At 39.7% G+C, this 25,483-nt stretch overlaps 1 protein-coding gene across 1 annotated transcript in view; it reads left to right on the top strand.

Annotated features, from left to right (window-relative positions):
* Positions 1–25,483, top strand: part of LOC127456710 (uronyl 2-sulfotransferase-like) — a 97,666-nt gene that overhangs the window by 44,652 nt on the left and 27,531 nt on the right. The window contains exon 2 of the mRNA XM_051725220.1: positions 18,653–18,696. Within this exon, the coding sequence (XP_051581180.1) occupies positions 18,653–18,696 (44 nt within the window). The remainder of the gene's footprint in view (positions 1–18,652; positions 18,697–25,483) is intronic.

Here is a 25,483-nt window from a genome sequence, read left to right as displayed (position 1 = left end):
ACTGAGGTAGAAGAAGATATGCAAATATTTTCTTTATTAGACGGTTTGTACCTCTTTAATTGAATTAGATTTAAACCACGTAATGTTGCAGTTCCTAATAAAGTTAGCGGCCATCTGGCAAGTAACTCTGCTTTGTTTACACCTAAAGCCAATTTTTACTTGCATTTGGTGCTTAGCGAGGGGTGAAATGTATGGAAAACCACAATATTAGGCACAACTAGTACACATAGTAATTAAATCTTATCATGGTGAAGTCACAAACAAGTATGTGTGTGTATCCTTTACAGAATGTATATGGGTTTTTTGGTGTCTCATCGCTGGAATTTTACAATCAGAGTATATTGCAGTCTGACATACTATTTATGTGAGGGAACATTGTTTTGTGTCTCTTCACAGATTTTATTTCTAATGAAATTGACAAAAAATATTATATAACATATTTACGTTGTATTATATTGTAATAGTTACGAGAAGCGAGAAGTTTTGGCATAATAAATGCCATTGCATTAAAATTAAACATCGCATTATGTAGCAAAAGTAGTAGCGTAGTTTCTTATTCTCTTTTCCACATTGCCTCTGTTTCCTCATTTCACTCTTTGGCATTCCTTGTAATAGCTTTCACATACATACACAGTAGAAATGTGCATTTAGTCACAGGTCAGCCAAGTTGTTTTTGCTCTATTTTGGATTCGTCTGACCTGTTTTTCCTAGAGAGATATCAATTATTGCCATATGAAACAACCTTCTACCACACACTAAAACATCTGTAGCTGAGCTTTTTTTTTAAATATATTCTTGGATTATACATATTCTTGCTGAACATTTTAGAATTGCCCTCATGGAATTGTGAGGTCTAGTGTATTTCCAGCTGTCATTACATGATTAATTTGGACTGCAAAATCTCTGAAGCACAATGCAAGGTGTAATTGTTTGCTTTCTTGCTTTCTTGCTTTAACAACTCCAGTGTCTTAGATTTAGTACTTACAAGATGACAAGTGATCTTAGTGTCAGAAATGTTCAAATAATTCCTCAAGCATGGACAATTTGAGACTCAGATATGTAATTCGATATCTTTTGTAATGATGTAATCCTCCTTGGAAACTATGAGGGGGAAAAAATCTGTTTCCAGGGAGGATTATATCATTACAAAAGATGTGTTTAGAGAGCGCCGTAACCACCATATTGAGGGGGATGCATCACCCCCAAAATTCTAGTTAGTGGTCAATCATTTAAATGTCAGATTCTTAAATATTATCAATATTTGGGGCCTGGGTGAGCTCAGCGAGTATTGACGCTGACTACCACCCATAGAGTCACCAGTTCGAATCCAGGGCATGCTGAGTAACTCCAGCCAGGTCTCCTAAGCAACCAAATTGGCCTGGTTGCTAGGGAGGGTAGAGTCACATGGGGTAACCTCCTCATGGTCGCTATAATGTGTGGTTCTCGCTCTTGGTGGGGCACATGGTGAGTTGTGCATGGATGCCACGGAGAATAGCGTGAGCCTCCACACGCGCTACGTCTCCGCAGTAACGTGCTCAACAAGCCACATGATAAGATGCGCAGATTGACGGTCTCAGATACGGAGGCAACTGAGATTCATACTCTGCCACCCGGATTGAGGCAAGTCACTACGCCACCACGAGGACTTAGAGAGTGAATTGGGCATTCCAAATTGGGGAGAAAAAAGAATAATAATATTATCAATATTTAATATTTGGTTACATTGTTTGATAAAATGATGCCAAACAGATGCGTAGGAAAGAAAAATCTAATGAAATCTCTTAAAAATCTAAATTGTTTCACCTGGAGAGTAAAGAGAGACTTTTACTAAAATATCCTGCTTCTCCAAATTTTGAAAAGACCATATTGATCTCACTTGTTTGTTTCAGTAGAGATTTTAACAACAGTGTAGCAATATGTGCTAAGATTTTCTAAGATACCAAAACTGCAATCAGTCGTTTTTGATTTCAAGATGAATTCAAACATTTCTTAGCAAATTCTTCCAAGACCAAATAGTTTTAGACATGCTATTCATTATATTTTTTTCACTTTATTATATTCCGACTGTATGCCAACCATTGTCTTAATTATTTCTATTCTCTTAAGGAGTTTTGGAGAAACATCTTAAAACAAATTTGATCCTTTTTATATTTATTTATTTTATATAGGGAGTTTAATAAATATCTTTATGGAACTTCTTGTCTTATACAGCTTAATAATTACCATTAATAAATACCATTAAAATTGTCATATTACAGTTGATACTTTTGCATTGAGTTGTTTGGCTGAAGAATGCTAAGAGGGAGTGTTGGGAAATAGATTTAGCAGGAAGTGCATCCAATTTTCCTCTTTCCTGATCTCATCCACACATACAGTATAAGATGGATTTGATTTAAGTTTAGAGCTCATACTCTTAGTTTAGAGGATTGTCTTAATCATCTTGGCTATATCTGTGGCTCTGGCTGCCCTCCAAAATGGAATATTCCATTAGTTGTAACCTTCATTTTATTCACTCATTCTGAGCTATTCTGTATTACAGAGTTAGCAGGAAAACACATACCACATGTGCTGCACATGTGCAGCTTATGTTATTTAGAGTTAGAAGGAGTGGTGTGTGTGACTGTCTGTGTGGGAGTCTCTATGTGTGTATAACCAGAAAGAAGATGGCGAGAGAGAATGCATAACCAAGAGGGGGTTTATTGGACACTTCCTGTCTTCTACATTATCACATCTATTTCCTGTTTACCCCTGTTTGCATCAGTGGCTCCCATTCAAAACCCCCACTTTCTATTCTAGACCATTCTACAGTGCAGTGACACTGCATGGGTTTAGTTATGTAAGAGTATGTTTTTTAAAGCAGAACTCCTTGCGTTAAATGTTATTTACATACTAGAGGGTTTTTGCACGCACTAAGCCAAGGCCAATCAATACCACACCATGTAATTACTTGTAAACTCTTGTTTTATGATGTTTTTATACAATATAAACACATAAACCAGCATGTTTCACTGAAGGGTGCATAAGTTTATAGTTTTGTTGGTTCTTTTGAATCTACAGAGTGAAACAAACAGCTCGGCCAGTGTATTCCGATTCCTGAACAAATGAATCTTATGAACTGGTTCTTTTGAATCTACAGTGCGAAACATACAGCGTGGCCAGTGTAGTCCAATTCCTGAACAAAAGACTCAAATGAGTCTGTTCTTTTGTATCTACACCGCAAAGCAAACAGTGCTACCTCCTGAAACTAATGACTCTTATCAGCAGGTACTTTTTAGTGAATGAAAATTTAGTAAAGCAGATTTATTTTGTCATGTCTGACTCAAAATAAATCATGAACTGTCACTGTGCTATGTGTACTTTTACAGAACAATTACTGGATGGTTGTTAATAAGAGACCTACACATTACACAAAGGTATACTTTTCACTTCATTTCATAGTCCTTCACTGATTCTCACAGATTTGAAGAAAACACCCATTACTGTTCTGCAGAGACCTATACTTGGTCAAGTCGGACAGTTCTCACTTCTCGTAGTGGATCAGACACCTTTGAGATCAAAGGCAGGTATTGCGGGACGTTCATGAGCTGTTTTTTCTTCATCTTCTGTTTTATTGGCGGATCGCAACTTAACAGTGATTACCGGCACCTGTTATGCGCTGATGCTGATAAAGTGGATATCATTTAAATTCTGTTTCTTTAAAATGAAAATATATTTGATAAATATGGTGCTTTGTGGAAAAAACTACGGAATGTTCCATATGTGGAGAGAAGCAAGCATATTGCATTTAAAGAAGTGGAGAAGTGGGCAAATGATTGGGGTTTCTGACATTTTGTTAAAACAACGCAAGTGATATATTTCTCAAAGAAGAATAAACTCCCAAAATTACATTACAACTTTATGATCAAGCATTAGAACAAGTTTGATTAGGTTTTTGGGGATGTGAATGCATTATAAACAGAAATGTTTCTCACACATAAAGAGAATATTAGACAAATGCAATAAAGGAATAAACATTTTAAGATGCATGGCAGGGGTTGATTGGGGTGCAAGTAGACAATCATTAAAGAGAATATACTGTGCATTGATTAGACCTAAAATAGATAGCTATGTTAAGGAAAATGTATGTCATACAATCACAAGCTTTGAGAAAAGTTATTTTGCATTTAGATACAATAGATATTAGCATAAATACAAGTCCTACTGTGGTAATGCCTGTAACACCACCTTGGCTATTCCCAGTGCCAATGGTTGATCTCAGTTCCGTGGTAAAATAAATGGAAAGGGAATATTTAATTCAAAGGAAATAGTTTGAAAATCATTTAGACCAGGAATAGTTCAACAGTATTCAAATATATACAGATGGCTAAAAAAAAACTGACTCTGGACAAAAGGCTGCCGCTATTTATATTCCTCATTTTAAACCTTACATTGTAAAAATATTATCAAATCATATTTCAGTCAGTGTGTACAACTGAAATGACAGCAATTATAATCGCTCTTCAGTGAGTGGAAGAAATCCATCCTATGGATGTAGTGGTGTGTTCTGAGTCATATTAAGCATTAGTAAGTTTAAACAGTGAAATCAATGTCCTGGCAAGACATCAGACTTGCCATAGATTCCTCAAATGCAATAGAGGAGGTGCAGAAAACCCATTCATGAAGACGAGCGAGTGAAGCGAGGTGAAGGCACATGCAGACGTCATGTAAGGGAAACACAGACGTTGCACTAAAGACACGCAGACGTCATGACGAGATGTTGCTTCCCATTCTAACCACCTGGCGTCTGCTTGACAGGAAGTCCAGGATCCAGCTGCACAGCAAGCTGTTTAAGCCTAGAGCCCGGAGTTTCACATCAAGCTTGGAGGGCGCTATGGTGTTGAATGCTGAGCTGTAGTCTACAAACAGTATTCTCACATATGTGTTCCTTTTTTCCAGGTGGGAGAGAGCAGTGTGTAGTGTAGATGCAATGGCATCATCAGTGGAGCGGTTGTTGCAGTATGCAAACTGCAGTGAGTCCAGTGAGGCAGGCAGCACAGAGCAGATGTAATCTCTGATTAGTCTCTCAAAGCATTTGCTGATAATGAGGGTCAGAGCAATAGGATGCCAGTCATTTAAGCAAGTGTTATTGGATTGCTTTGGTACAGGAGCAACGGTGGACGTTTTAAAGCATGTGGGGACCACAGACAAGGAGCAGGAAAGGTTGAAACACCAGCCAGTTGGTTCGCGCACGATCTGATAACGCAGCCCGGAATGCCGTCTGGACCCGAGGCTTTACGGATATTCACCCATCGGAAAGGATCAGGTTACATCCGCTACAGAGATGGAGAGTGAACTAACCTCTGTAGCTTCGGCCGTGGGAGCTCTCTCCATGAGGGCGGTGTTATTTCCCTCGAAACGAGCATAAAAAGTATAAAGCTCATCCGGGAGAGAGGCAGCGGTGTTCACGGCGGAGTTTTTATTCCCTTTGAAGTCCGTGATGATACAAATTCCCTGCCACATGCTTCTAGAGTCAGTGGTGTTGAACTGTCCTTCAATCTTGTCTCTGCACTGGCGTTTGGCTGCTCTTACAGTTTTGCGGAGGGCATAACTGGCTTGTTTATGCTCCTCCACTTTCCCGGAATTAAAAGCGGAGGTCCACGCATTAAGTGCCGCACGAACATCACTATTAATCCACAGTTTTTGGTTCAGGTAGGTCCATATAGTTTTGGTCGGTACTATGTCATCTATGCACTTCCCGATGAAACACGTTACACAATCAGCGTAAACCTTGATGTCATCATCAGAGGTGGACTGGAACATCTCCCAGTCCACGTGATCAAAACAGTCTTGTAGCATGTAATCTGATTGGTCTGACCAGCACTGGACTGTTCTGAGGGTGGGTGCTTCCTCTTTCAGTTTCTGCCTGTAAGCGGGCAGAAGCAGAATGGAAGAGTGGTCTGATTTGCCAAATGATGGGCGGGGGAGGGATTTGTAGCCATCCCGGAAGGGAGAGTAGCAATGGTCCAAAACCTGGTCCCCTTGTGTGTTGCATCTGATGTGTTGGTAGTATTTTGGTGCTATTGACTTGAGGTTGGCTTTGTTAAAGTCACAACGAACGTGGCCTCAGGGTGCGCGGTTTCCTGCTCGCTTATACTCCCATACAGTTCCTTGAGTGCCCGGTCTGTGTCGGTTTGTGGCGGGATGTACACAGCTGTGATAATGACCGCTGTGAATTCCCTCGGTAGCCAGAATGGTCGACACAGAAGCATGAGAAATTCCAGATCAGGAGAGCAGAAAGACTTGGTAGAATGTACGTTCCTCTGATCACGGCAGGATTTGTTGATCATAAAACATACACCACCTCCTCTGCTTTTACCTGAGAGGTCTTTCACTCTGTCTGCTCGGTGCACGGAAAACCCCACGGGTTCGATGGCTGAGTCTGGAATCTCCGTAGACATCCAAGTTTCTGTAAGGCAGATAATGCAGCAGTCCCTCATCTCTCGTTGGAAAGAGATCCACGCTCTCAGCTCGCAGAGCTTATTGTCCAGAGACTGAATATTTGCCAGTAGAATACTTAGTCTGATGAGAACGCCGGCTCTCCTTCCCCTTTTCCGGCTGCGTTTCCACAGCCGGGCTGCCCGGACAAAGGGCTCCGCTGGCGTGTTTGAAAACAGCGGGTCGGCATTGAGGTATTTAAAGTCCGGTTTTCGTGTGCTATTGCAGAACCAATGTCCAAAAGTGTTTGTCTGTCATATACAATAAGGCAGACAACATCCAAGACAAAAAACATAAGAACTGTAGACAAAACAAACAAAACACTTCAATATTGGGTTGGAGCTCGCAATGCAGCAGCCATACTTGGTGCCATCTTGAACTAAATATGTCAACACAGGAAAGAAAATTGTGCTCCTCAAGCAGTTTCTTAGGGTCTGCAGCAATTTTTCTGAATAAAGAGCTGTACAGCTGTGTCCATGCTGAAATGCTGAAACTGACACATATGCATCCATTTATGTGGACGAATATGTGTTTGGTGTCTATGGAGCAAATCAAAACTGTGTTAAACAGTGGTTTTGCTGGTATAGATTTATCCTCATATGGGAAATGTTCTACCCTGTGCTTGTAATGGTCTGTGTAGAGACTGTAAATGATTCAAATAATTTTACAATATGGCTAGTTGTGGTTCTGATGATGTGAGGTGTGCCATGGGATACATATATTTAGCACATATGAACTGTAGCCTATATTTTGAATTATGGTGCTCCTCTGTAGCTTATTGTGCACAGGATGTCCTGAGGCGTAACACAGGGATTAGCTTCTGACAAATCTTTGGCAACATCTCTTGGTCATTCTTACACAGGCTTACAGTTATGTTACAATCTAAAACAACATTGCTACTAAGACATTCATTTACTCCCCCTCATGCCATCACAGATGTGTACGACTTTCTTTCTTCTGCTGAATACAAACAAAGACTTCTATAAGAATATATCAGCTCTGTAGGGCCATACAATGTGAGTGAGTGAATACAAGTGAATACAAGTGAGTGTTGGCCAGAATTTTGAAGGTCCAAAAAGCATATAAAGTCAGCATAAAAGTAATCCATATCAAATCAAATCTTCAGAAGAGATATGATATGTGTGGGTGAGAAACAGATCAATATTTAAGTCCTTTTTTTTTTTTTTTTTTCTACTATATATTCTCCTCCCTGCCCAGTAGATGGCGATATACACAAATATTGCAAGTTAAAATATCGCAATACTTTGAAATATTGTTTTTACCCCCTCCTCTAATCCTTGAGCTGTCACCATTGTGCCCTTGAATAAATCACTTGCAGGTGTGGCAATATCCTGTACAGTAATTTATGGCTACATTGGCCATAGGGAGATGTATTTAATGATATATTTAAAAAAAAAAAAAAAAACACCCTCTCTTTTACTATATGTAGACTTGCTGAAATGAAAATATCTTAGCATTTTGGATCCCACCTAGTTTGCTGTTTGTGGCTTGTTGCAAAAATAGAAAAGACTCTTCAGCCCCTTCTCTCACCATCTCTTTTATCTTTGACTCGCTACCGATTTTCTCTCAACCTTGCTATTTGTCCATGTCACACACTTACACTGATGACAGTAGCAGCCATGGTAAAAGTGACTGTGAGACGGTCTTTGGGGATGGATGTATTTCATACAGCTAAGGAAACTTACAACCTTTGGCAGTCAGTATATTCAACAGCTTTCTCAAATCCCATGGTAATTTTCTTCGGGTTTTACTAAATAAGCAATGCATTTGTGCGTAAGTGCACTAGCATGTGTCATGCATTTGTGTTAATGTCATTGAAAGTCCTGTTAGAGTGTATTAGGATTTCGCAACCTGGTCTAATAGAATGAAAGTTACTCTATATACATTTTAGCAATCTTACTTTTACGTGCTGCTTTCTACATTTCGCTGCAGTTTCGTGGTGAAATTAACACTGGAGGCACTACAACAACTATGCGTTTTGTTAATTGTCACACAAATCACAAGTACAGTAGCTGATTATGACTTTATGAACACTTATTTTTCACTCTATTACTAACCCCCCACTATGTAATGATATCAAAAGACTTTAATGCATGATTTGAAAAACGATATATTTTAACACTTGAATTACAGACCCACCTAAATTCACTGAGCACTTTATTAGGAACATCTGTACATCTACTTATTCATTTATCTAATCAGCCAATCATGTGGCAGCTGTGGAATGCATAAAATCATGCATATGGGTGATCTCATTGACTTGGACCATGGCATGATTGTTGGTGCCAGACGGGCTGGTTTGAGCATTTTTGTAACTGCTGATCTACTGTATTTTCACACACAACAGTCTCTAGAATTGACTCCGAATGGTGCCAAAAACAAAAAAACATCCAGTGAGCGGCAGTTCTGCAAATGGAAATGCCTTGTTGATGAGAGAGGTCAACAGAGAATGGCTAGACTGGTTCGAAATGACAAAGTCTACAGTAACTCAGATAACCACTCTGTATTGTGGTGAGAAGAATAGTATGCGGGTTGGCGCAGTTTTGGTGGCACGAGGGGGACCTACACAATATTAGGCAGGTGATTTTAATGTTGTGGCTGATCGGTGTATATATTATATACAAAGATTCTAGTCTATTTAATCTCAGTTAGTTGTTAGATGACTAATTGAACATCGGGACATCCCTATTTTCCACCAAGATGTTGATGTTTTGCATCAGAGGTCAAAGGTCAAATGTGAAAGTGTACAATTTTAAGTGGGCTCTTTCTGGTTCATTCCAGGTGCTTGAATGCATTTGGCCAACCCCAAAAAGAGTCCTGTGTTTCTGTGGGAATGTGGGCAGTAGTGATGAGAAAATCATATGACAGCATTTGGAACCATCGACTTACTACAAATGTTGCTATTCTGCAGAGTCATTAAAAAAAGAAACCTCTGCTTTAGGGGGGATCTGCAGAAAAAAACATTGTTTATTTAGCATATTTCCTGTCGCTAAGAGCAGACTAAAAAGTCTGATGTTTTCCATGCTGGAGCTCAATGCTGTGTTCAGAGGGGTCTGCCAGAGTTTTCCTTTCTGTGGACAGCTGTGAATAGGAAGTCAGATTAAGACTGGCAAACTCGAGTCGGTTTCAAGAGCGACACGAGCGTAATGAGTGATGTGTGAAGAGAGGAACTGCTGTTTATGGCTGTAAATACCATTGGGGATGTTGGTTTCCTCTAACAGCTGAACTGCAGTACAATGCAGTGATTTCCTTGGTGACTGTCTATATTAGTGGAAAAAAGTCATCTGTCATAGGAGAAAATTTTGCTATGTATATTCTCTAAATATTTGAACAACATGTTTAGCATTAGCATTCACCACACAGCACAAATCCAATAATCCTTCCCTTAACCCGTAAAAGTCTCTTGCATAGTGCATTTATAACCTCAAACAGGGAAACATTTTGATGGTCTGCACTTAAAAGATGGTCTGCATAATTTTGCATAAATTAACGTGATATGCAGAGACAGACCCTCAGAAATTGTAAACACTGTGGTGCTTTCAAAACATTGCTCTGTTCATTTGAGCATCCTGACCATATCTTGAGTAACCGTTTTCTTTGTGGTTGTATTTATTGGTTTTGCTATATATATTTTTTATATACACTCACTGAGTACTTTATTAGGAACACTAAGGTCCTAATAAAGTGCCCGACGTGGTCTTCTGCTGTTGTAGCCCATCTGCCTCAAGGTTCAACGTGTTGTGCATTCTGAGATGCTATTCTGCTCACTACATTTGTACAGAGTGATTATCTGAGTTTTCGTAACCTTTCTGTCAGCTCGAACCAGTTTGGCCATTCTCCATTGACTACTCTCATCAACAAGGCGTTTCCATCTGCAGAACTGCTGCTCACTAGATGTTTTTTTGTTTTTGGGACCATTCTGAGTAAACTCTAGAGACTGTTGTGCGTGAAAATCCCAGGAGATCAGCAGTTACAGAAATACTCAAACCAGCCCATCTGGCACCGTTGATTGATGTGAACATTAACTGAAGCTCCTGACCCGTATCTGAATGATTTTATGCATTGCACTGCTGCCACAAGATTGGCTGATTAGATAATCGCATGAATATGGAACATCAAGTGCCTAAATAAGTTCTTTGACATAATTCTGAATACAAAATATTTCCTTTTGAACTAGTTCTGATTCTGATTAGCTGTGTCCTCGCTCTATCAGAAATGTGTAACTTCTTGTCTTGAAAAAGATGCACAGAGGTAAACCTGACAGATTATTACATGATTAGTCATGATCATCAAAGGGTGAGAAAAATGCTTTCTCAACTGCCATTTAACTCAAACACAATCACTCATATACAGACATTCTCGTATGCATGCTCTCACAATCACACACATTTAAAGTGGAGTTCAAGAGATGCTTCTGTTTTGCATTTTTCAAATTTAATAAGCATTTTGTTTAATTACAAATTACATTATCAGCATAACAACTTAAGTTAAAAGCTGAATTTAAAAATTAACTTTAATTTCAGAATGTCTTAGTATTTGGCATTGTGCAAAACCTGTTGATCCTTTCATACAATAGTCAATGTCACAAATTTGCTTATTTGATTTGTGACCAGCAAATAGTGCAAAATCATAAATATATTTTGTTCACTGTACATTGAAACATTTTTTTTTTTTATTTCCAGGTTTAAAGTAGATTTTGAATGCCAGATTTTCAATGTGGACTTAGACTTTCGAACTTCATGTGCATATTTGTCACACTAAACACACTTTAACACATCGAGGAATGTTAGGATCAAGTGGGACAACTAGTTACGTTATGTGTGGTGTAAGGGGCCATTCACACTGAACACGTTTTCGCGTTGAAGCTAGACGCAGCTAAACCAATGAAACAAAGTGCATGTGTCGTGAGACACATTTTTAAAAGTTGACATGCTGTCTTAAAAACGGCATGCTCAAGAAAGATGCTGAAAAAATGGCACAACATGCTGCAATGGTCAAAAACATCTTTCAGCACATGTTTACATAGAAAAACAGGTCACAAAAGCATTGTTCTTTGTAAATGGCCCCTAAGTGTGGTGGACTTTTGAATCAAAGATTCAAAAATGTTACATAAGAGCCTATATCAGTCATATACATGCTAACAGTACATTAGACACACAGCAACCCCATAAATCCTGACCCAGCTTGCTAGGCTCTCCTAAGACCTCTCTGGGGGAAGGTTCCTAAAACAACAACACATAGCAATTATTTATAAAAAGGGAAAGCAGATACCCATCAGCTCTACCACACTTGGCAGGTGGTAATAGGGTCAGACCTGTAGAATAACAGGGAGGAGATGCTTAAACCCCCCACTGTCATTAGACTGATGGCTTAGGCATGGGGGGCTTAAATTTGAACCACTCCTACATACTAAATCAAAGGGTTGAGTGAAGTCTGACCACATATGGCAAGAGTACTCATGTCGCCACATAGAATATAGAGGCGCAGACACACACTGCTTTATGCTGTGGTGGAAACTGAATATGATGGTGTCAGAAATAAAAAATATGCTATTTAAACTGGGTGTGTTTAACTACTCTGGAATGACAGAGTGATGACATTATTTAAGGACCACTTCAACCCTCAGCCATATGTTCTCATCTCTTAGCCTCTAGAGTACTGCCTACACACAAGCATGAGTGTGAAAGTGTATAAAGCCCAAAATATACTTTGGTTTTGCCGCGGAAACTTAGCGCCTGCCTATAGTTGAACGCTAGCCTTTCAGAGTTTACTTCATTTGACTGTGTGCGTATACACAGGCGGTTTGCACATATGCGCTATGACTGCTATGAGATACTGGACTATTTCTTTTCAGGAATTTAGACACATAAAGATGTCTTTATAGTCTTTCAGACTTATACAAATACAGGTATCTCCAGACCTCCTCACACACGTGCTCTTGACTTGCGCATCCACTTTTGTAGTTTCCACTTTCGTCTCCTGATGTTTAGCAGCATTACATCGTCTTCTAGCGCTTCTTTGTGAAAGCAATGGCTCAGTTGTGAGTGTTGCCACCTTGTGGACCCACTAATTATTGCAAATAATTCCATTGGTATGCGCGTTCAGAGTACGCGTGGTTAGAAAAACAGTGCAACACACGTTCAGTGTTTGAGCACTCTGCTGATGACACAATGTGTGTCACGCATCCTCTACGCAGATGCCTAGCGCTCGCGTCTGATGGAAGAATAAAAAAAGTGTGCTGTTAGCCTGTCTGTCATACACTCTCTAACACACTTAGTTCATTGAGTACTTTGTAGATGTAAGATGATATGATCATTAATACTGTTTTTTTTTTAATTGTAGTTTGAGTTTGTTTAATTTTGGTGTGAATTTGAAAGATTGCAAGTAATTAGGGTGTAACAGAACATGTATTCATCCCGAACCGTCACGGTACTGACGTCACGGTTCGGTGCATGCAGTCAGATGGAGAATACATCTGAGTCAGTCACAGGCAAACCACACTCCAATCCAGAAGGGGGTGCGTGCGGTAATGCTAATTTGCTAACCGCCACAACAGGTAAAAAAGCAGAAGAAGTAGAGACCATCTATGCACCAACCCAAAACTAGGCTGCATGTTAGGTAGGACACGTCCTTTGAAGGCTGCAGTATACAGAGTGTCCTCCTTTAAACAAATCTCGTTTAAACGAGACGGCCTTCGTAGGACAAACGGAAACGGAACGTAACATGGTTGCTATGACATCACGCCACTCTTTAACAAGCAGGAGCACTTTGAGTGAGAAGGAAACAAAGTCCCTCTGGAAGGGAATGCATGAGGTACATTTTAGAAGAGTTATAATGATGTAAAGAGAAAAGAAAATAGATTTTACTGGTGTACTTTTAGTCTAATATGTTATTTTAATTATATATTAATATAATTATACATATTATATACTCTGCATCCATCTACTGAGGTACTTCAACTTGGGAATTAACATTACTTGCGTTTGAACATCATATTTACGTTAGAAATATAAATTAGCATTATTCTTTTAGACATTTCCGTTGAAGTAAAGAACTGTAGGTTGTGAGTGCCCACGAAGAATACATCTCATGCATCCTCCAAATTCCCGTGAAGGAAGGTAGCATTCAAAGGCTGCATTCGAAGTGTCCTACTCGCTTTTATGAAACGAGACAGCCTTGATGACGGATGCGGCCGACAAATGCGACCTCCGGAAGACGCAGCCTTCCAAACGAGACATGGTCCAAGAATGGCTTCTCTTAATGCACAAGTTTTATTTTTCATTATTCTATTTATTTTGTACTTTTATAACACAAGAGATGCTTTCCAGTTTTGTAGCTGGTTGTGACCAAATACCTTTTGTTTTTTATCAGCCCTACAAAAAAATATGATCTATGCAAGAGTGCATTCTGTTTACTGCTTAGTGCTTAATACACTAAAGGAGGCTGTACTCTACCAACTACCTCAGGGGGTACTAAATGCTGCTAGGTGGAACAAACTGTAATTTGCACTACTGTCTGTTCAAAATAAATGAAAAGAAACCTAGCATTTGGGATTTGTTGCTTTTTCCTGTTGTACCAAACTCGTATCAAACCGTGACCCCAAAACTGAGGTACGTACCGAACCTTGACTTCTGTGTACCATTACACCCCTACAAGTAATACATTAGAACCTCAGTCTTTATATGTTAAACTGTAAAAGGGTTTATTTTTCTTCCAAAGAGTAGGAGACATTCTAGATTTCCATTTAAGCAAGTTTTGTGTAATTTTCAGGAGTTAATACATGTTTATTTTATTGAGGGCAGTCAACAATGGTTTTCAATGACATTGTTTGCTTAGGATAGCTAGCTTGCTTGTTCCCTATAATCACATCAAATCGCCCTTTTTCCAGGAGTTCAAAAGAATGTTGAGTAAGAGCCAGATGTGTTTTGCTTTTTCATGGTGCATGTTTAAAATGTCCTTCGGTTCACACAAGTTTCGAGAATGTTCTACCTGTGGTCAAGGCATTGTAGGGGATGTGATTTGAAAATGAGACTGGCTGAAAATAGCCAAGGCTTTTGTGTTTCACAGTACCTCACAACAGAGACGTCGATCCTGTGTGGTTCCTGCTCCACCTCTGGAGTATTTTTGGCTCTTCTCATCTCTAAGCCATACTTTACAAAGCCAGCAATTTCATAACTTAAATTAAATATTACATTCTGAAAGCATGCGTTTATGGAATTCCGACACAAACAACAGCATTCCTGAGTCAAGCCATCTGCTTGGAGAAAATTCCATTTTTGAGAATGTTTTACTTTGTGAAAGCCAAGAAAAGCTACTTTTATACATTTTACTGCAGAGGACTTTAGTGTTTCTGTTTGTGTATGCCAAGTTAGTGGCTGTTTCCTTCAATGTTATTGGGACTTTCTGTTTTGTAATTATAGGTCATTAATGATCCTCTCATAAATGAAAACAAGCTTTAACTGGCTTTGGAAAAAGAAATCCATGAAAGAAGTTGACTTAAATAAAGCAGCGCTCTTAGATTTCTTTTCAGCCTTTGCCCACTCTCTGTTTCATGCAGCTTTTTTCTATAACTGGCCTACTATAATCATTGCAGGAGTCCTTTGTTTATGTTTTGCATTTCTGTGCCTGCTTTGCTCTCCAATTATTTTTAAGTCTGACGACCTGAATGACTGGCCTGGAGTCTGGGAATCTGACCTCAGAGGGTTGCAGCCAGGACGGGTAATTAGTGGAGGTGCTAATTGGTCCTGAGGGGTTATGAAGCTCCAATAGCAGATGAAGTGAAATTCAGACTGAAGCCAGGACTGATGGTGCCATAGTTTTTTTTTTTTTTATTCACCAATTTGGAATGCCCAATTCCCAGTGCGCTTTTAAGTCCTCGTGGTCGCGTAGTGATTCGCCTCAATCCGGGTGGCGGAGAATGAATCCCAGTTTCCTCCACGTCTGAGACCATCAACCCACACATCTTATCATGTGGCTTGTTGAGCGCATTGCCACGGAGACATAGTGTGTGTGGAGGCTTCACGCCATCCACCGCGGCATCCGCGCTCAACTCACCACGCGCCCCACCAAGAACAAACCACATTATAGCGACCACGAGGAGGTTACCCCATGTGACTCTACCCTCCCTAGCAACCGGGCCAATTTGGTTGCTTAGAAGACCTGGCTGGAGTCACTCAGCACACCCTGGGATTCGAACTAGTGAAGTCCAGGGGTGGTAGCCAGCGTCTTTTACCACTGAGCTACCCAGGCCACCCAGATGGTGCCATCGTTGAGTGTGGGTCAGCAGGGCACTGGGGCTTTCAGTGGATCATTGAGCAAGCCCCCCACAAGCTGCACAGTCCTAATAGCAGTGAGGTCATTTTAGGATAAGACCGTTCTGAGGCCTATAAGGGGAAGTATTAAGAGTGGTATTACATGGTATTGCCTAGAATGGCTGAGGAATCTATTCCATTCCATCTAAAAGATATTTAAATGGTGAGAATATACCATGAATCATCTAAAATTGTAACCTGTCATTTAGTTGATGCTTTTGTCTAAAACAACTTGCTCTGCACAAATTGTGTGCCTTGACCTAGGCATAATATGCTACCACCCAGAGGTTGCACTATAAATAATAAGTATCCATCACATTGACGAACTGTGTTGTAAATTTGACCTTGATTTCACTTGAACTTTCTGCTCTCACAATGAGAAAAAATGGCTTTGCGATCTGGTAACCCAATATAATTAATAATATCACATGGATTATTCTGCTGGACTACACTTGTAATTTCTAATTTCTCTCCCCAAATCCTAACTCATGTTTCGCTCCCTGTCAGGTATGCATTTTAACTTAATTTTCTACACTTATCTTCAGTTCTAATCCAAATCTAATCCTGAATCCCGGGGTTCCTGTAGCTCAACTGGTAGAGCATGGTGCCTGCAATGGCAAGTTCATGGGTTAGTTCTCAGGGAACACACAAACTGATAAAATGTATACGTTGAATGCACTGAAAGTCACTTTGGATGAAAGCATCTGCCAAATGTATAGATGTAATGTAAATGTAATCCTTATTAACATCCTTTTCTATTGTTTCCAATGTAGAGACACACAATGGACCAGATACCTTATTTCTGTCTATCAAATGATGGAAAGCATTTTAAATAATCTCTTGTCAGTTTATTTAATTCTGGAAATGACGGAAACTGTTCATCTAATGCATAATTTGCTACCACCACCCAATCCTTCAGTCAATCCAGAGAAAGGTTTACAGTTTGTAAACCTAACAATTTTCCTATTGCCTCCACTTTTATTTCAAAGCACCCCTGTGTCAGGCTTTCTGAATCGTTGTCTGAACTGGTGTTTAATCGTATTGTTCAGATCCTCCTTAGAGAGTTGTGTAGATTTGAGGAACACTTTTTTGTTATTGTTAAATAGTAATAGATTTCAATTCACAAATCTTGCCAGTTTCAAAAAGTCTACAAAATTAGAGGACAGAAAATTTGCCTAGTTCTATGATTAAGCAGGAGTCTTTTGAGCTAAAGTGAACCGTTACTTTCGCTTTCAGCCAGACAGCTTCCTCAAATAGATGCTTCTAGCAACACTCTGACGTGTTTGTCATTTACATAAAATGCAGGTTTGAAAGCATTCACAGATGACTGTATTTCTGGGTTTACCGATATAGTGGATGGATTCATGAATGGATGGACAGATGGATGAATAGATTGATTCAACATCCTCGTATCTTGTGTGCCTGCAATATACTCTACGTACATGAGTATAGTATGTGTGTAGTGGTTGAGAAGACATATGAACCCATTAACAAGATCTCAGTGCTGACAGCAGCCACTAAAATAGGAACATGAGGTTCCTGGTGGATGAAAGAGGCACTGAGATATGCAGTATGAGATCTCTCTCAGATCTCCTTGACCTCATTTAACTGTGCAAAATCTCCAAAGTCCCTCTAGTGTAAAGGAAGGGAGAATCTCCTGACATTAAGTTTATTTTTTTGATTATTCTACAGATGTCCTAAGGATAGGCATGTGTGCTTTATGACTTTGAATATTTACAGTATGAGTCTGTCTTTCCCTCTTGTACCTGAGGCTTTTAGTGCAAGCTGCTTGCTGTTGTAATACAAGAGTTATGAAACACCGATGAAAGTTAGTGTGCAGGTGAGATGAGCATATTTGCTAGTATTTAAAGTATTCATATTTATAACAGAAATGTCTGTATCTGTCTTTGGACCTACACTCCTACACTTTATTTACACTTGCCGTAATTTAGCTATCCTGCATAGGTTACCACTTCCTGATGTGCAAATTGACACAAATAATTTTTACAATTCACAATTTCACAGTTGTGACTGTGCGGTTTACATTGGAAGCACAGAAATGTATCAAACAAGACTCATCTTGGGAATCGCAAATATTACTCAATTTACTTCTGCAGTCTGAACTTTTTCACAGTTGGTGCTATGCATTTCACATTTCATTGGTTTGTGATTCATCTGCGTCAAAACTAGATTTATGATGTGACTTTTTGTTTGGAGAAAGCGTCTATCTCTGTCCATGAATATCCCATTCTCTTACTCTCCCTCATACTGAGAAAGTTGAAGATATGCTGAGAAGTATAGCAGGTCTGTGTTGCTGGGTGAGGTATTTATTCATCAGACAGATACAGGCAGAGCGCAACAGCATTAAACAGTAGGATAACACTGAAAGAACAGCACTGATTCCAGTGTAACATCTGGAGTGGAGGAGAAAAGAAGACCTTTGTTTGAGATGAAAGAATGTTTTCTCTCCCTATCTGTGTCTCTTTCAGCTTCTGTAAATGAGAAGGCAATGCATTAAAAGAATAGTTTTTTCTTAAAGAAACCCACGGAAACACATTTCCACAGTTTCCTCACAGTGACTGTCTCCTGGTTTCCATGCGGATAATCAGTGTTGATATCTGCACCAATACTTGATGTTCTACTATATGGTCTCCTCTGATTTTGAATTCTGAGTATGATGTTGAAGTCTGTGGATTCAAAAAAAAAAATTGTTTCCATGTAATGCACTGAAAAGATTTGTTTTGTCATATAATACATTGCTCTCTCTCTCTCTGTAAGTACTTCTTTTGTTTTACTCAATAACAGATGGTTTGTGTACACATCTCACTCTGACCATTTTCTTACAGGAGAATCCACTTTTGTTGATGACCATGGACCTCCTGTGCCTAGGGTAAGTTTTTTGAATTGTCAAACACTTTTTCTCTCTTGTTTTCCTCTCTTTTTCCATTTCTATTTTGCATTTTTCAAACTGAACAGAAAATCATTATAAGACGTAATATTTGGTGTAGACTCTCAGATTTTCTCAGACTGGACAATGAGTGGAAGGTCAAATATAAGCTTAGTCACACAAACACACACAGCAGTACACATTTACTCTTAAAGACCCCATGACATTTTTTTCAAACACAATTTTCTATCCTGTGATGCCATATTTCTTATTGAAAGTTTGGGCGAAGATACATTTAAATAATAGTAACAGGGTTCACACAAGGTCCCTGATATTTTTAAAGTGCTTGAATCAAGCTTTTAGAAATTAAAGTACTGGAATACCTGGAAAATCAGCTTGATTTGTTGAAAAGTGCTTAAAAGTGCTTGAAATTAAAGCTGAACATTTCAGTGTAATGTCTGTCTAACAGTAATAAGATCCACGCACTCCAATTTCATTAAATAATGTGTCTTTTAATATCCTTTCTATTCTTTACAGTCAGTTGTTATTTCTGATCCCACATAGCACGGAAGAAACCTTGTGACTCTCACTCTCTGTACTTCAGTGAAACGCTTACTGAACTGCCACTATTTTTAAAGGGACAGTACCATTGTAGCCCTTGTTATTTAAATGAATGTAAACTAAATGTAAATACTTGTAAATTGTACACATTATTTCAAACAGTATATATCATTATTATATATACAAGTTCATAACATAATATTAATTAATACAACCTTGTGCAACCCCGGATCCACATGCGTGGACATTGTATTTTGGCTTTGCTATACGCAACGTATAATTTAAATGAATAAAAACCAACTGCATACTGTTCTAGACTGTCATTTAAGGGTTAAACTTCTGCCACACCGAGTCACGTGACACAAACAGCATGCTGTCGATTGCCGTGATTCACTCCTACAGATGCAGCTCCAACAAAAGTGCCTCTGGTAAAAAGTTTTTTCACTGAAACCTGTATGGTTGTAAAAATTAGAGTCTCTAGTTTCATTTGATATGCCGCTTACAAAAATCCATTCATTTTCATGTGTTAGCGTGCTGATAAACATGATGTCCACATACTGTATGTGGAAATTGGCACATCATTTCCTCACAAGTAGAAAAAACATGTTAGTTATTTTGAATAACTTTAAACTCGAACACATCTGTGGGTCATTTCGCTTCATTTTAATATATGTTTTGTTATAACTGAACAATACGATTCTATTCATTAACATAAGTATATTTACTGTGCATTTTCACATTGAGAATAAATGGGTTCATTCAAAAGCTGAAAAATGTTGCTTTCAGAGGCTTTATATGGAGTTAGGATTAAAAAATGGTGCATTTTGAACTATTCAGACAAAAACATCTCATTCTGCGTGTTGGTGATAGTTAAGACTTGGCGTCTTCTGTGGTGATTAAAATGCACCTTACATAGGCTGAAAAATACTTGATTGCAATCACAAGTCCCATCTGGGCTTGTTTTGTACATCAAATAGCATTAAGAAGTCCTTTCTCCATCATTTTATCACTGGCACGGAAGCGCTGTTGTCAGTGTAATGACTCTGGGTGGACACATTACAAAGTTTCCGCCCTTCCAACAAGTGTTTATGGTGGTTTTTGCTGTATTAACAGAAAGTGTGTTAGTCGCGATTAAGAAACGTTAACGCGTTAAACGTTTTAAATTAATCGCATGCGTTATGCATTAATTCTGACCGCTCTACTAGAATGTTATTATAAAAATTATGACAAACAAATTGTTAAAAAAAAACAAAACAGTTTTGCATAATATATTATTAGAAATGTGCAGTATTTACAGTATATAAGAGACCACTGCAAAATTATCAGTTTCTCTGGATTTACTATTTATAGGTATGTGTTTGAGTAAAATGGACATTTTTGTTTTATTCTATAAAGTACTGACAACATGTCTCCCAAATTCCAAATGAAAATATTGTCATTTAGAGCATTTATTTGCAGAAAATGACAACTGGTCAAAATAACAAAAAAAGATGCAGTGTTTTCAAACCATAAATAATGCAAAGAAAACAAGTTCATATTCATTTGAAACAACACAATACTAATGTTTTAACTTAAGAAGAGTTCAGAAATCAATATTTGGTGGAATAACCTTGATTTTCAATCACTGCTTTCATGCGTCTTAACGTGCTCTCTACCAGTCTTTCACATTGCTGTTGGGTGACTTTATGCCACTCCTGGTGCAAAAATTCAAGCTGCTCGGCTTTGTTTGATGGCTTGTGGTCATCCATCTTCCTCTTGATCACATTCCAGAGGTTTTCAATGGGATTCAGGTCTGGAGATTGGGCTGGCCATGACAGGGTCTTGATCCAGTGGTCCTCCATCTACATCTTGATTGACCTGGCTGTGTGGCATGGAGCATTGTCCTGCTGGAAAAACCAATCCTTAGAGTTGGGGAACATTGTCAGAGCAGAAGGAAGCAAGTTTTCTTCCAGAATAATCTTGTATGTGGCTTGATTCATGCGTCCTTCACAAAGACGAATCTGCACGAATCCAGCCTTGCTGAAGCACTCCCAGATCATCGCCGATCCTCCACCAAATTTCACAGTGGGTGCAAGACACTGTGCCTTAAAGGCCTCTCCAGGTCTCTGTCTAACCATTAGACGACCAGGTGGAGGATCGATGATGATCTGGGGGTGCATCAGCAAGACTGGAATCAGGCAGAGTCTTATAAATTTGGGGATGCACCTGCCCATGACCCAAGTGAAATCCCAGATACCGTACCTCCACCTGTCCAATTGCACACTTCTTGGGGTTTGCCGTGAGTGCCGCTCATCGCAGCGACCTCAGAACAGCCCTCAGATGCTGCATGTGCCACTGTCCATCATTGCTGTATATAATGATCATTCAGATAGGCGGCGGCATAAGCAGATTGTGGTCTGAGGACTCAGTCTATAAGGCCCTGAAACATAGTTGGGGCCCCGAACAAACTGAACGGAAGTGTCACGAATTGGTGTAAGCCAAACGGTGTGGAGAAAACCGTTTTTTCACGGGACATCTGCGTTAAGGGGATCTGCCATAACCCATTGTCAAATCCAGTGTCAAGTAAAAGCGAGCTGTGCCCGACTGATCGAGCAACTCGTCAATATGAGACATTGGGTATACGTCAAATTTAGTGACAGCGGGTTCAGCCACCTGAGGGGGAGAGCGAAGAGATATAGAGGGCACCGGTGGCAGGGAAAAAGCCTATGAACGGGGTGCCGGCTTCGGCGGAACATTTCCGCACTTCTGGGGGAACCGGAAAAAAGGGCCAGAGCGAGAGAGAGAGTGAGAGGGGAGAGGGGGGGAAAGAGAGAGTGAGGGGAGAGAGAGTGGGAGGGCTATTCTGCCCTCTGATACGCTGACATATGGTCCTCAGCAAACTGGACCCACTCCGCTGTTCCTTTCAGCAGATGACGGATAAGCTGTTCCAGCACCACTAGATCGATGACTCCCTTGGCATCATGGTCCTCAGCCAGCAGCCACTTTCGGCAGGCGTAATGGAGCTGTTGAGTGAAGACAAATGGGCGGCCACGCATGTCAAGCTTCATTGAGCGGAACCGTTGTTGGTGCTGTTCGGGGCTGCGGCCGACCCGCTGCAGGATGGTCTTCTTCAGATTGTCATACACCAGAATACTCGCCGACGGTAGTTGTTGCGCCGTGAGCTGGGCTTCCCCGGACAACATTGGAATGAGTCTGGCTGCCCACTGGGCACGCGGCCACCTCCAGATCTCGGCCGTTCACTCAAATAAGTCCAAGAATGCCTCCGGATCATCTTCTGCCCCCATTTTCATGAGAGGGACCGGAGGTATGGGAGCTGCTGTGTCCAGGGTCGCGGCTGGGGCTTTCTCTTGGTGCAGTAAGCTCCGGATCGCCCACCAGTCCTCTGCTTGAGCCTGGAGCACCTCCTGGAACCAACGATCCTGGTGCTATGGCTTCACCAAGCAGGGCCTGATGTTGTGAATGGTGCATGCTGGCGAGGGATTGGATGACTTCCGCCAAACTCCCGGGTTTCGGCACCAGTGTAACAAGTTCAAGGCGTGTTAGTAAGGAGGAAGTGGAGGACGGGGAACTTCAAACTCAAACGGTAGGTTTATTTATACGCTCAGAAAACAACTCTCTTTTCAGCAGTCATAAGCAACAGAGACTCAGCGGGTGTGTGTGCGGGGCTCTCTCTCCTTGTCTCTAGCGTGGTCCCTCTTTTTATTGCTCTCCCCATTGCTTACTGCAGTCTGAAACAGGTGTTAGATATTATAGCTCTCAGGTGTGTACCCTTAACGCTTTCTCTCTTTCTGGATGAATGCTCGACCACGCCCCCGCTGCCACACTGTGATTCGTATCAGTGTTAGAATCAGCTATTTGTGGTTAGAAAATAACTTAACAGTATAGTCTTCTTATTTCTATGTTTGCTATTTTCCATCTCTTTGGTTCTTGTGTCTCTGGTAAGACATAAGTTCAAATGATTTAAAGACTTTGGAATGCTGGAATGATTTGTCGAGAGTAATGAGAACTGTTTGCGCATACTCACATGTGACAGAGTAAAAGAGCAGAGAAGAGAAAGAAGATTCAGATTAGAGAACCAGAACTAACTGTTCTTTGATGAATAATACATACAGTATTACAGACTGATCAGAATATTATCCAAAAAATCAATCAACCAACAAACCACAAGATAAGTGAGCATGTGTAAAGGGCAAAAGGGACGATGATAAGGATAAGAAAGAGAGGATGATAGTTTCTTAATTGAACTGCATAAGACTGAAGCTCATCAACTGATGCTGATGCACCCCCAGATCATCACCGATCCTCCACCTGGTCGTTTAATGGTTAGATAGAGGCCTGGAGAGGCCTTTAAAGCACAGTGTCTTGCACCCATTGTGAAATTTGGTGGAGGATCGGTGATGATCTGGGGGTGCTTCAGCAAGGCAGGATTCGTGCAGATTCGTCTTTGTGAAGGACGCATGAATCAAGCCACGTACAAGGTTATCCTGGAAGAAAACTTGCTTCCTTCTGCTCTGACAATGTTCCCCAACTCTGAGGATTGGTTTTTCCAGCAGGACAATGCTCCATGCCACACAGCCAAATCAATCAAGGTGTGGATGGAGGACCACTGGATCAAGACCCTGTCATGGCCAGCCCAATCTCCAGACCTGAACCCCATTGAAAACCTCTGGAATGTGATCAAGAGGAAGATGGATGACCACAAGCCATCAAACAAGGCCGAGCAGCTTGAAGTTTTGCGCCAGGAGTGGCATAAAGTCACCCAACAGCAATGTGAAAGACTGGTAGAGAGCACGCCAAGATTCATGAAAGCAGTGATTGAAAATCAGGGTTATTCCACCAAATATTGATTTTTGAACTCTTCTTAAGTTAAAACATTAGTATTGTGTTGTTTCAAATGAAAATGAACTTGTTTTCTTTGCATTATTTGTGGTCTGAAAACACTGCATCTTTTTTGTTATTTTGACCAGTTGTCATTTTCTGCAAATAAATGCTCTAAATGACAATATTTATATTTGGAATTTGTGGGGGACATATAAAGAAACTCAAATAGACTAGTATTGAATTACAGTTGTTTAAGCTTGATTTTATTTATTGAGAGACAAACAGTGTATTCTTGAGTCTGATTTGCTTGAGCCCTGTATTCAGGCTGGTAAAATATTTGATCAAAATTAGATATATTTTGACTTGTGTGTGTGTGTATATATATATATATATATATATATATATATATATATATATATATATATATATATATATATATATATGAATAATATATATTTGAATATCCTTTTAAAAGATGTATGGCGTTTAAGAAGGGCTGCACAATTAATCAAAAAAATAATTAAATATTTCTGCTGCCATGATTACTAATCTTTATTACAGCATTCCATTTAGGTATTTTTCCGTTGTGTCAAAATTTTCATGTAATTGTGTTTTTTGCAGTGGTTGAGCATTGTAACCAATCAAATTATGATTATGGTCATATATGTGCAGCTCTACTATTTAGGCACTAACAGAAAAAAACATATGCACAAGAATGTGGTTGCTGACCTAGTTCCACACTGACTAATTTAACATGTACATGAATACACCCACACTAAGATGAAAGTCACAGAATATGTATTTTACAGCAGAGAGTAAAATATTTGGAAAATATGACTTCCTGAATCTGAAAATAACAAAATCAAAGTCCAGTTCAGTGTGTGCATGTGTATAAATCTCCATTCCAACAAGGCCCCCTCTCCTTTTCACTATAAAATGATGCACATCTCTATAAATCGAGACTAATTTCCTTTGTATAATCATGTTTAGTGTCCAGCTGTTCAGTTTGGAAACTGCAGTGTTTAGTAGCTGAGTCCCCCATAGTTACAAAGAGAACCCAAGCCAGCATTGATAACAACCAGTTTTAACATCTCGCAGCTGTGGAAAAATAAGCTCAGGCTCTGTAAACACAAACTCTGAACAGAAGTTTAAAGATTTTGCAAGAATGCACTTCTTGCAGGTTCAGATACCATCACATACAAACAAACACATGCACACGTATACATATACTACAAACATTTCTCCAACAAACTATGTCAGTTTTACAGCCTCACCACCTGTGCCCATAACCCTTGTTGCATTAAGTGAAAATTTTGTCAAACACTGACCGGTATTCAAAATGCTTTCTGTAATTTTGACAATTAAACACAGCCTGGTCTAATGAAATTTACGTGAGCATTGCAATGTT

This window comes from Myxocyprinus asiaticus, chromosome 19 (assembly GCF_019703515.2).
Source record: "Myxocyprinus asiaticus isolate MX2 ecotype Aquarium Trade chromosome 19, UBuf_Myxa_2, whole genome shotgun sequence".
NCBI classification, from domain to species: Eukaryota; Metazoa; Chordata; class Actinopteri; order Cypriniformes; family Catostomidae; genus Myxocyprinus; species Myxocyprinus asiaticus.
The sequence above is the reverse complement of the archived record's forward strand: the minus strand, read 5'-3'. Positions and strand labels throughout refer to the sequence as shown.